General features: G+C 36.0%; 1 protein-coding gene across 1 annotated transcript in view; it reads left to right on the forward strand.

Annotated features, from left to right (window-relative positions):
- The window catches only part of RYR3 (ryanodine receptor 3), a 3,250,282-nt gene that overhangs the window by 3,097,909 nt on the left and 138,932 nt on the right, over window positions 1-13,441 (forward strand). Inside the window, exon 97 of the mRNA XM_044074157.1 lies at window positions 2,880-2,940. Coding sequence (XP_043930092.1) covers window positions 2,880-2,940 — 61 coding nt within the window. The remainder of the gene's footprint in view (window positions 1-2,879; window positions 2,941-13,441) is intronic.

The following is a 13,441-nucleotide window of genomic DNA, read 5'->3' on the forward strand; positions in this document are numbered from 1 at the left end:
TCTCTGTTTCATAGCGAGTGTCATCCAGTAGTTTTATTTATTTATGAGCACTAAACTGTCTTTTGGCTTTTCCCGGTTAGAGGTCACCACAGCAGAACTCCATTCTGCTAATGATTGACAGTGATTTTTACTGAAAGTAATATATCTAGTAGCCTGAATTATTTCCTTTAACCGGATAATATAATTGGAATTTTACCATCTTATTTACTGGTTACTCTGACATATTATATATTACATGACATGTAACTCTGAGATATTACAAACAAAAACTGCAAATTACAATTTAACATAACTTGTGCATACGGCACTTAGCTTGCATCCTGTCCAAAACAGGTTCTAAGCCCTACTCCCATTGTTTTCATAGGCTACAGCTCCCCCTAAACCATGAATATATAAAGCAGATACTAGAGGATGACTAAATGGACTTGCACAAAGCACTGGATCAGCAGACCTATAGACTAAACTGTACAGTTGCATTGAGTTCACTTATGTCATATAATATTGACTGTGCTACTTTTTTTCAAAAATACATGGATTCATACCCATACAATGGAATATCTTTTGACAGCAAACAATATAATTCTAGTATGTTTTTTCATGTTTCTTCTGTTTTGAAGGAAGCGAGAATTTGGCCTTTCTCTGCAAGATGGTCCAAAAAGGGACTCAGCATTTATTTTGGAACAGCTTAAGGAAAACAGATGCATGAATTAGGTATTTTGTGGAGCTTTCATGTGCTAACAGTCATGGACTGCAGTGAAATGTATGTGCTTGACTCCAGCAGCTAAACTGAGCAGAAGCTCTCTGATATACAATCCCACCTTCTTTGACTCATTACTCATGAGAATAGAATTGGACTTCCACCACACAGGAATGATAGTTTCACCTGTTACTAATACACAGCAACAGTTATACCTTTTGAACACTTCCATTTTAATCTCTGGCTGATTCTCTAGTTTTACAGCTTAGAGGGCCTCTTTATGAAGATGACATCAGAACATCCTACTGTCAGAAAATAGACTCCCATAAGGCTTCATCCTCAATTACATTCACTATGTTTCTGTTTTTTTAAACAGCCTACTCAATAGTTCCCCCTTCCTAGCCATAGTCAGCCAACTCAATCCTTTAATGAGGGCTGAGAGTTGGACCCATTCATTAATTTCCCAGTAAGAGCAAGAGCCCTATGTCCCATTCATTCTTTGGCTAGGGTAAGAGTCCTGTTGTCTTATTCATTCCCTTTAGAGGTGAGAGTCAAGTTAAGGGAGTAGTCTAGCCTCGTTGTATTCATACAAGGACCTCCTGTCTGGATTTAACCACTCCCAGTGGCAGCCAGTAACTTATATTTGTGCTGCTACCTAGAACCAAGATGTCCCTCCATATGCTGAGCCTCATCATTTACATGCAGTTCATAGCCACTATGACCCATTCCAGCTTTGTCCTGCAGTACTATGGGTCTAACTGGCTTTCTTACCCTGGAATGGACAAACAACATTGCCCTCTTACTATTTTCCCCTGCCCAGCCCTTCCAATGACCCACACTGCTAAGCAAATTTAGGTAATCTGAGGCACAGTCAAGGTTCAAGCCCTGTACACCACAGAACCAGGTATCAGCCTCATTCTTTTCTTTCTGTATATCAACAGCCTCCTCTCTAAACATCCAATCCATAATATGATAGTGTATGACAAAAGACTAATATTTTTTAAAAAAAGAGCAAAATTATAATACAGTCAAAAGTGAATTTAATACTGTTGAAACACAAACCGCAAACCATGTTTTTGCAACATCACAATGACTGTCAGTTAACCTTCCGATTTATCCCTTTGACCTTTGCAGCTCATTCAGCTTCAGTATTTTTACATAAAACTCAAAACAAAATAGATGGAATTTATGAGCTTAGCAGACCAGTGCATCATCCACTGCTTTCCTCTTTCCACCACTTAAACTCTTCCATAACTGTATAAGCCACCTGTTTTTGTCAATCTTTATAAACATTACTTAGATTTTGTCCTCCTCTAGCCAGCGAGATGCCAACAACTACCTTCTCTAGAATTCCCTATCACTGTATAAAGACCTTCTTTCTCTCTTTTTCAGAACGGTCCTTTTCCAGACTTGCCCCTGCAGTTTGGAATCCTATCACACCAAAAATTCATAATAATTTCACTCTACAGAGCTTTAGAAGTGTTCTTCTGTCCCACCTTATCTCCTCTTCCCACATTTTTACTATCTACCCACCCTTCCACTGCTCACCCACATACTCACACACATCAGACCCTAACTCAACTGTACTTCGCACCCATTTTGTCGCCTAATATGTACTGCATTCTTGATAAATTTAGACTTGTGATGCACCTTTACTGGTTGTGATGTATTTGAAAAGCCTTGCAGTTCTCTAAGCTGTTAAATTCTGCCTAAACAAACATTGTTTGGTACTTCTGTTAGTGAGCAGTGTCACATTGTCTCACTACCTATTTGCCTGTATACTAGTATATGCTTTTAAACATTCTGTACCCAAATGCTTTGTTGAAATAGTAATTTGTAATCCCTTGCTTGTAAACCCTGTCTTTGTTAATGTACAATTGCAGGTACTTTCAGGTTACTACAGTTAAGAAACTGAGACATGACCAGGATACCCAAACAGCAAGTGTATGTAACAAGAGAAAACCAACATGCAGAAATTATACTTGGCTTGGTACTAAAGTGGTGCACATTAATAATACTTGTTAAGGTACAGAAGTCTTGAGTAATATCTTTAAAAAGGCTTGCTGTGATGGAAGTTTAAACATAAATTATATTGACTGTTCTATTAAAAACTTAAAAGTTTTTTTTTATGCTTACAAAGTGTCACCATCAGTGCCAAACAAATAATTTTCTTGTCATGTAGGTTGAGCTCCATTGATACAAAATACCAAATCTGGAAGCTTGGAGTTGTTTTCACTGACAATGTAAGTATACCTTTTAAAACTACAAGTCAGCATTATGAAAATGTATCACACTCTCAAAAGTTTGCTTAATGTTACAAAAAGGTACATGTTCAGTAATTGTGATAGCTAACAGATATGAATGACTGATTAAATTGCTCTTCTTTTATCATTTTTCCTAAGAAGGTACATTTACCTTTACAGTATATTAAACGTGTAATTGCATGCTTCTATTCATGCCAGTATAATACCTGTAATTTATAGTATCAGTTATTCATTTTACAAGCTGTGCTGACAGATGCAGTCTCTAGGTGCATGTGTTATTGTTTGAACAGCTTATTAGATCTCCTTTCTAAAGCCTCTAGTATAATCAAAATTCTGAGCATCAATAAATTATCATTCAATCTACGGACAGTGACCAAAATGCATCAGTACTGTTGGGTTTTGTAAGCATCAGTTTCTGTCTAGCAATAGGCCATAGTATCATTAAATTACAGAAGTGAACGAAGACAGTCAGATTCAGTCATTCTTGAATATTTCTGGCTGAGCACAGTAAATGTTTTTCTTCCTTCCTTTCCTTAGCTCCTACTATACCTCTGCCCAAACAACCAATGAAATAATCTGCTGCCCTTTCACTTGAAAAAAATCAGAAAACTGCTGTACCAATTCAAAATCAGTAACATCAGTGCTGGAATTTATCCAGTGACTACAGCAGGAATGTCTCATTGTGAAGCAAAATACAATTATGAAAATAATTACTGCAAAAGTACATTTTGCAGTGTATTGTACTGTTAGATTATATGCTGGGAGAACCAGGATCCTACTATAAATTTCCCATTCCATTGTTGTGGACTGTGATGTACAGTAGTGACTATGCATGATAGTATAGTATTAGTTTGAGCACTTGTCCACATTCCTTTCAAATCCCCTTCCTTTTTTTAATACCTGTATTAAATTATCAATTAAGACATGGGCACATATACATTAATAGAAAACAAAACGAAGCATATATTTTTTTCATTTACATACAGTGTACATTACATATATGTTTTCTTTCTTTATAACAACTGCCATTCAGTTCAACATTACATAAATTACTCAATTCCTGGCTTCCCTTAAAACTCACTCCTCGTCCTTATCATTATTCTGTGTGTGTCATCCCCACAAGTTCCATTTATTTCTATGTAATTTGCTCCTACCCTTTTCTCAAGATACCACTTTCAGTTCATTTCAAAACTTCTTTTTCAGAGAAATGAGCCCTGACAGAAAACATAAAAGAAAATTTAAGTGAGTGCTTCAAAGTAAATAAAAAAAGAAAAAAGAAGCAGTAGCAGGTGGCTAGTAAATAAACTAATAATGTAGAAGAGCCATCCTGGCCCAATGTGCAAGCTCAAATCAATAAATATTATGCAATACAAAAAATTGCAACCTTCTAAAAACTCATTAAAACCATTTATTAAAGACTAAATGCTTTTGTCCCACAAAACACACAAAACTGGGGCTTCTTAAGTTTTATGTTTAGTTTAAGTCCATATTTATAAGGTTTTATGTAAAATGTACTGCCATTTTAAAAAGTTTTATTGGTGTTTAAATTGTTTAATTAATTTAATTTGTTCTTTTCAGTATATGACGACTTGCTATTGACAGGTTTAATTGTTCTGAAGAAGTCCCAGTTTTGTGTGTTTTGTTGGACGAAAGTCCTTAACCTTTAATAAATGGTTTGATTAGTTTTTAGAAGGTTGCAATATTTTGTATTGCATAAGATTTATTGTTTTAAGTTTGTACATTGGCCCAGGATGGCTCTTCTCCATTATTAGTCCTTCAAAATAGGAGTACCTAAAAAGGGAATAAAAGGACAAGAGAGTAAAGAGGAAGAAAGAAGGAAAATGGGACTTTCAGATAAGGACTGGATACCATCATCAAGATGGACAGCTTAGCAGGACTGCTGTGAAATTGGGAAACAATATGTGGGCACTTTAAATGCATGGCAAACAAAGTCACAGAAAGGGTAGGGCAAAGGGCACTAATTTATAAGTTGGCCTAGCTCTTTGGTGTCTGGGATGGATTCCCAGCTGCATCCCAGGTGACCAAGATTCAGCTAGCAGCCCCAGCACTAGAAGAGGCAGGAATGGAGGCGGAAGAGTAAATGTGCATAGCTGCTCACCTATCATGGGGAAGGAATTGGACACACTGGGAGGCACACTGAGCAGTGGTAACTTCCTTATGGAGACTGGAAGGCTCACTGCTCATGCCTTAGGGTAGGGTAGGGATGCCTGGAGACAACACCCCTTGGGGAAGTGAGGGGAAATCCTCCATTGTCATCCCATTGCATGCCGCTCCTCTACACCCTGATGGATGCATGTGGTAGAGATAGGGGAATTAAAGAAAAAAAAAAAAACTCAGTCTGCCCTAATGCTTTCTGAATGATGCCCCCCCCCCCCCACCTGGCTGACCCTCCCTATGATTATGGGGAATGAATGCACCAATTCCATGAGGGAAGTAATGCTAAAAATACAAAAAAGGTATCAATAAATTATTAGTTTGCACATAAGTTATTACCTTAAAAATAGCATGACAGGTTATTTGTCTGTTTATTTATTTAAATGGTGGTTATTTGAACTGGGCACTCTCAAAAGATAACCAGTTGCCGGCTTAGTCTGGATTATACTCAAAACAACAACAGCAAGAGACTTCCAAAATGGCTGCACATTGTGTAACAGCTCAACTCTCCCAGTGTAAAAACATAAACTCAGAACAGAGAGACAGTAAACTTATATTTTTGGGTAAATTTCAGTAACTGGCTAGTAAATGCACTGCCTGGATGCCAGCAAAAAGAACTTCAGAGAACATCACAAAAGGTGAGGAAAAAACACTGACTGGGAAGAATTCTGCAGCTATTCAGCAACAAGCAGTGCAAGCTCCAGCTTTGGTGCAAGACATGACTTTTAGTAACCTAGAGTAAAAAATAAGTCAAATGAACTCAGAGCTGATTAAAAGAAATAAAACACTGAAGGAATATATTAACTCATATAACAAAAGACTGGAAAAAATGGAAGAAGCTTTAGAAAGATATTCAGATGAGGTGATAAAACTGTAAAAATCAGAGGTTGAAATGAATAAACGACTGGCTGAATATGAGATTGCTCAAGAACAGATGGTTGAAAAAATAATAGAATTAATGGCCAGAGCAAATATGAAACACCAGAAGTTTTCTGCTATACCACAGATGCTGGAACAGACTGTATTAATTTTTGAAAGCACAAATAAGCAACTGGACTGGTATTCCAAAGCAGTTGTTAATTGAAAGTGCACATTGTGTTTATGCTCAAACCTGGCCATGAGAAAGCAACCTAGACCTTTAATAAAGATGCAATCCTACCAGCAAAATGAGATGATTCTGACAAAACTGTGGCAGAAGGACAAAGTACTAAAAGTAAGAGTCGGTAGAGTGTGGAAAATGATCACTCACTCTACACCTGGCAGAAGAGGACTACATTTATTCTAATAATCAGGGAATGCCAAGAAGCAGGCATGAGAGTCAAGCTGCTGTACCCAGCTATTTTCAGAATATTTTTACCTGGAGGGACAAAATTATTTTTTGATGCAGAGCATGCTAAGGAGGAAATACAAAAGTTTGTCCAACAAAAACTGAGTTATGAAACAGAAGGGGATTCTGCTCCTTGTTCTTCTGGTAATAAAGATCACAGAGAGACTGTCAGTGAAACCTTTCCCAATGTTTCAATGGAAAATGTTTGAGAGACAGAAAAATGCACACGAGTTGACTAGAAGAACTGGGAGTATGTTGGAAATGAAGCAGAGACTGGATTTGGGAGGTGGAGATCAACAGGAATAAAACTATCACCTCAGAAATTTACAATTAAATGTGGGATTACAAAGCATTAATTATATTTGTGAAATATGACAGAACAAGAAAACTAAAATATTTAAGAGAAAGCAAATAAATAAAAAAGAACATTGTCTAGCAAATAAATGAGTGCCTGTAGAAGCAACTCTGTATATGATTCTCATGTATCCATGGAGACAATCAGATAAAGAGGAATAAAGGCAGACTATTTATTACTTTCAATGGTTAGGAGATACTGTTTTCTGAATGCATTCAAGTGTTTTCCCAATCTGGGGGATATTAAAGGCAAGACAGAACCAAACAGCACTTAGAAGAAGCACAGGCTGTCCCATGTGTCTTAGCATGCATAACCATCCTTTTAGATTAACCCAAGTTTGAGATGTAGCTGTCAGTCTGGGAAAATTGCTCCTATTAGTAGGGTAAAACTTCAATATTTAAAGATGGACATAGTTTTGTGTGTTACTGTTAAGTTAATAGGTTTTAAGGGTTTATTGGGGGTGTTTTTTTGTTTCAGGGCTTTCAGTAAAACAAAAACTGTTGTAAGATATGACATATGCTTAAATGGATATGACAAGAAACAACTGTATAAAAGATCAACCTGCCAAACATCAGTGTTTGCATATGACAAGACCCTTATCAAAAAATCTGTTACACATAAAAGGTGGGAATAATAATTTTAGCATAATGAAACTTTCTATATTATCTTTAAATGTAAATGGTGTCAGATATAAATGCAATAAAGAAAGAGTAGTGAACTGTATTAAAAATGTAGAGTGCAAATAGCTGTGCTACAGGAGACACATTTGCAAAGAGATGAACATGTTAATTTGATAAAGAAAGATTTTCATGGCGGTTATTGAGCAGAATACCTGGGACAAAGGAAAAGAATAGTACTTATATTAATTGCAAGATAAGCTCCAATAGTGATAGAAGAGGATAAAAAAGATAATAATGGTAGATGTGTAGTATTATAGGGCTACTAGCAAGGGAGGAGGATTATACTGGCATGTACTTATATTCTTCCTAAAACTGCTATAATGAAGCTTAAGACAGTTCTTCGAGAAATAATCAGGTTTCACCAGGGTATATTACTTATAGGTGGGGACTGGAATTTGATTTGCAGTAGTGAAGATGAATGTGTGGGGCCCAGAAGGGAAAATATAACAAAAAAGGGTAGATATTTGAAGAAATTTATGAAAATATTTAGCATGGATGATGTGAAATCAGTAGTAAAGGAGTTTCGATTGAATTACATATTATTACCCAAGGTACAAAAACTGGTCTATACTAGACAGAATATATATTTCAGAGGAACGTGGGCATTTTATTGTAAGTATTGATATACTTACAATAACTATTTCAGATCACGCTGCAGTAATAACTAAAATAAAAATGCAGGGTAATGAAATCAAAATGAGACACTGGTGCTTTCCCGCCTATTTGTTGAAAAGAGAAGAATTTATGGAATGGGAAGTGGAAATTATTCAGGAGTTATTAGAGAATATAGAAATTTCTTCTGAAAATAAAGCTAAGGATTGGGATAAAATTAAAATGGAGTTAAAAAATAGGATGGAAACGAAAGAAATTAAGGAAAGAGATGTGGCTAAGAAGTAACAAGAATTATTTAGAGGGACTGACAAAGGTTAAAGTATTGTAGAACAGGGGAAATCCCACAGAACAAGAAGACAAGCAATTGCAGAATGCTAAACAGAAAATAAGGGATTATATGCATGAGTTTAGAAAGACTGCTGCTAAGCAGCAGTTTTTTCATAATAATTCCAAAGCACATAAACTTTTAGCACAATGACTCCGGCAACAGAAAGTAGAAGGGGCTGTCTCCAAGCTTAGCCTATAACAAGGAAGATAGCAAGAGATCCTGTAGCGGTACTAGAAATATTTTGAAAACTTTTTGAAAGTCTGTATAAAGCAGAGAAATACAGAAATCAAGAAAAGGTACAAATGGAAATGTTTATGGAAGAATTAAATATGTCATGGTCAGATGTAGATGGGGCTCAATTAGTAACAGGATAGGAGGAGATGAGATAAAAATGGTAATGTATAACTAATCCACAGTAAAATGTCCCTGGTAATAGATGGCATTCCTGTGGAAGTTTGGAAGCTAGGAGGGAAAATTGATAAAGATGTGGAATGTCTTGTTTAATAATATTTTAAGAGGAGAAGAAATACCAACATCGTGGAAGAAAGTGGTGTTGGCTGTAATATCTAAAGAGGGTAACGACCATAAGATTCAGCTTGTTACAGGCCCATTTCAATCCTAAACCATAATTATAAAGTGTTTATATCTATAATGGCTAAAAGCATGGCAAAGGTAATGCCAAAACTGATAGATACAGATTAGTGTGGTTTTGTGGAGGGTAAGCAAACATTTGACAACATTAACAGAACATTGATAATCCAAATGGAAGCAAAACATAACAAAATGCCACTGTTGTTGGTAGGTCTTGATGCAGATAAAGCATTTGACAGAGTAAGCTGGGAGTTTATGAGCAGGACAATGGAAGCATTTGCATTCCCTGATAAAATGATAAGGTTGATTAGGGGATATATGAGATAACAGAGGCGAAAATTAATGTGAGAGGGCTCCTCTCTGGTAACTTCTGTTTGAGCAGAGGAACCAGGCAGGGGTGTCCTCTTCCCCTTTATTCATTACAATCTATTTAGAACCATTGGCAAAGAAAATTAGGGACTCACAAATTCAAAGATATAATTGGTAAGGTAGTCAAGACAAGCTGGCTCTATTTGCAGATGATATTATTTTATTCGTGATAAATCCAGAAAAAGTGGAACATTTTGGCAGTTTCAAATCTTTTTGGGATACAAAATTATTAAAGTTAAAACAAAGGCAATAGGTATAAGTTATGCACTCCCATAAATTGATTCAGCAATATCCATATTTATGGGGACTTGATAAAATGAAGTACTTAGGAGTGTCTATTATAAAGGATTCTGCTGTGGCAGCTAAGGATATGTGGGAAGAGACTAAATAAGATAATACAAAATCTGAGAAATTGGTAACTCTGTTTTATGCATTTAGATAGCAAGATAACAAGCACTTAAAATGTCCCTTTATTTTTATACACAGGTCAGGCATATTTTTATCAAAAAGAGGAGAAGTTGTGGATAGCAATTAATAGAGTTGAAGGGTTTTATCTGGGAGGGGAAGATGGAAAGAGTCAAATGGGATAAGCTGATTCTTCCCATAGAACAAAGTGGTTTGGGATTACCCAATTTGATGGGTTATTTCAGAGCTACACAGTTGAGGCTCCTATACATAGTACAACCAGAAACCTATAACTGAAAGTGGAAAAGGATGATGACAAAACAGGGGTAAACCTCACGAAACAAGGAGAAACTGGGATTTTGGTTGCAGATCCTTAAGGAGAATAACAATAACCATGCAGAATACTATATTCATAAAGTAGCAGAAAGTATTCTAAGAACTAAGCCAACACAGGAATGGAGAAAAGAGATTCTGCTGATAGGGATGACTGCCATTAGAGATACAGACAATAGGCAAAAAGGGACTGGAATTTATTTTACAAAACTGGCAAAAGAACCAAGGTATTGGTAGCAAATAATTATAGAGAGGAAGGTAATAGAATGAGAAGAGACCAAGAATTTACCTGGACTGCAGGCTAGAGATTGCCTTCCCTATCAAGAACAGATATCAGATTATAGGCAAAGAGAAAGAAATTGGGGGGATCCTAATTAAAAGACTAACACTGGTAAAGTTTTTAGTAGAATCCAGAACAGAAGCTGATGTTAAAAAGGAATAATTAGTACAGCATATAAAATATTGCATGATAACTATAAGAATCAATCAAAGGAGGTTGGAAAGGATTGGGACGAGATATTGGATAAGCAATTTGCAAAGAAACAATGGGGAGTATATGTTTGCCACCTAAATATGCAACAAAGTCTAGAAGATTTAGTATATTTGCTTGGAAGTGTTTACATAAGTATTTTTAAACCACAAGTAGGGTTTTTTGTACCCCAAGAATTTTTCCTTGGGTAGATAGCAAATGTTTGAGGTGTGATGGAGAAGACATGGGTACTTGGGAACATATTTTCTGGGAGTGTATTGAGTTGGCAGACTAGGGAACGAGTTTAGCAATTGAGGTTACCACCTGGTCTATATTAGAGCATCAAAACGGCTGAATTTCGAATGATCTAATATCGATGTCAATATCTCAAATGCTGATGTTTTCAGCGATGCGCTGGAAAGTTACAGGTTGGGTTGAGGTAAGTGTGTGATTGTGTGGATGTTCGGGTTAGGAAGTGGGTTGGGTGAGTTAGGGTTAGGGCACGGGTCAGATAAGTGTGCGATTATGACGGATGTTAGAGTTAGGGGCGGGTTAAATGAGTTAGGGTTAGGGCTCGGATGAGGTGAGTGTGTGATAGTGAGAATTTGGGGTTAGGTGCGGGTTAAGTGAGTTAGGGTTAGGGCACAGGTGAGGTGAGTGTGCGATAGTGATGGACCTTAGGGTTAGGGTCTGGGTTAAGGTAAGTGGATAGATAGTGGTGTATGTGCATTGTAGTGTATGGTTAGATGTAGCTTTTAAGTGTATGTGTGTGGATTGCTGCTTTTTTGTGTGCTTTTGGTGTGTGTGTGTTTCTCAGAACAGCAATTTTTTCCCCTGGGAAAAAATACACTGTTTTGAGGTTTCGATATTGTTAGGGTTCGGGTTTTGCAGTTCGACGTTATGACATTCGATAATGAGCCATTTAGATGATCTAATATAGACCCGTTACCACCTGGTCTAAAAGTTCTAAATTGGAAACAAATAATGTATTTTATTTTTTGAATTGTGTTTTTAAAAAATTGTTTTTTTAAACATGAACAATAGGTATTTTATGAATGCAAATGTATTTTATTTGAGGTGACACATCATGTTTATCAACAATTTTCAAGTTTTTACAAGTTACAAAGCAAGTAATACATTTGTAAATGGCCCTTTAAGAATTTAATTCATCATTTGTAATAATTGCTTGATTTTAAGTACCTGATGAAGTAAGATGGGGTATATAAGGTACAGGAGGGAAGGGGTATTATATCTGATGAAGTCTCTTTTGATATGGATGAAAGCGCTTATGAAGTTATTTATTTATTTGTTGTGTTAATAAATCTTTTTGTACTTAATGGAGAGTTGGATTGCTTCATGAAGATTGTTTGGTTTTTGGATTACTTGCTGCCATTCTTTTCTGGTCATAATATCAAGTGAGTTTGGAGCTGCTTATGGACAGCATGAGAATACCTAATGGGTATAATATCCAGGGTGCCAAACGCCACTACTACTGCTCAAGAAAGCAACATAGATAGCTAAGAATGGTGAGTGTGTTGTCAAAATTGATATAATCAGTGTGGTTTTGCAGATGGGAGGTAAACATTTGACAATATTAACAGAGCAATGATGATCCAGAGGGAAGTAGAACGTAAGATAAAATAACTATTGTTGGAGATCTTAATGCAGAGAAAGCATTTGATAGAGTCAGTTGGGATTTTATGAGTATAGTCACAAAGGAATTTGTGTTTCCTAATAGATTAGGAACATTTATTAAGGGTTGGAGATAAGCATTAAGATGGAGGGTTTCTCTGTGGCTAACTGTGCATGAATAATGGAGGCAGGCAGGAGTGTCTCCTTTCCCCTTTACTATTTACTATATTTAGAGCCAATGGCAAAGAAAATAAGTGACTCGCAGATTCAAGGATATAGTTAGAATGGTATTGAAGAAAAGTTAGCTTTATTTGCAGATGATGTTATTTTGTACACGATGAATGCTAAAAGGATCATTTTGGGCTGTAGAATATTTTGGGACAGTTTCAAGACTTTTCAGGTAATAAAATTAATGAGGATAAAACAACGGCTATAGTGGTAAATTGTGTACCCACTCAAGAATTAGTTCAGCAAAACCCATATTTATGGGGACATTGTGATAAGATGAAATATTTAAGCATATAGATTAAAGAGGATTCCATTATGACAGCTAAAGATATGTGGGAAGAGACTAAACAAAAGATAATACAAAAATTTTGAAACTGCATGCTCTTGATTAATGATATGGATAGTAAGATACAAGCAGTGAAAATGTTTTTAGTCCCACTAGTTTTCTATATAGGTCAAGCATATTTTCATCAAGAAGATGAACAATTACAGTTGATAATAAATAGTTGAAGGAATTTATTTTTTGGGGAGGAAGGGTGCAAAAGTTAAGTGGGATAAGTTGGTTTAGGATTACCTGATTTGAAGGGATACTGTAGAGCTATGCAGTCAAGAAAAGAAAGATGAGGAAAAGGGGGGTCCAAAAGATAAGGAGAGAGTAGGATTTTGGATGCAGGTTCTTAATTAGAATAACAACTATTTTGAACATTATAGTTATACAGTAGCAGACAGTATTCTAACAATATTAAGCTAACACAGAAATGGAGAATGGAGATTTTGCTAATATGGATGACTACAAGTAGGTGTACAGAAAACAGGCTAGAAAAAATGGAATTCCCTTGAGAAAATAAGCAAAGGAATTAAATTACTGGGAGCAAATAATTATACAGTGAAAAGTAACAGAGTGGGATGAGGCCAAACAGAAGTTTTTTTTTTTTTTTTTTTTTTTTTTTTTTTTTTCTATTGCAGGTTACATATT

This window comes from Protopterus annectens, chromosome 6.part0, assembly GCF_019279795.1.
Source record: "Protopterus annectens isolate FY-2018-M chromosome 6.part0, PAN1.0, whole genome shotgun sequence".
NCBI classification, from domain to species: Eukaryota; Metazoa; Chordata; order Ceratodontiformes; family Protopteridae; genus Protopterus; species Protopterus annectens.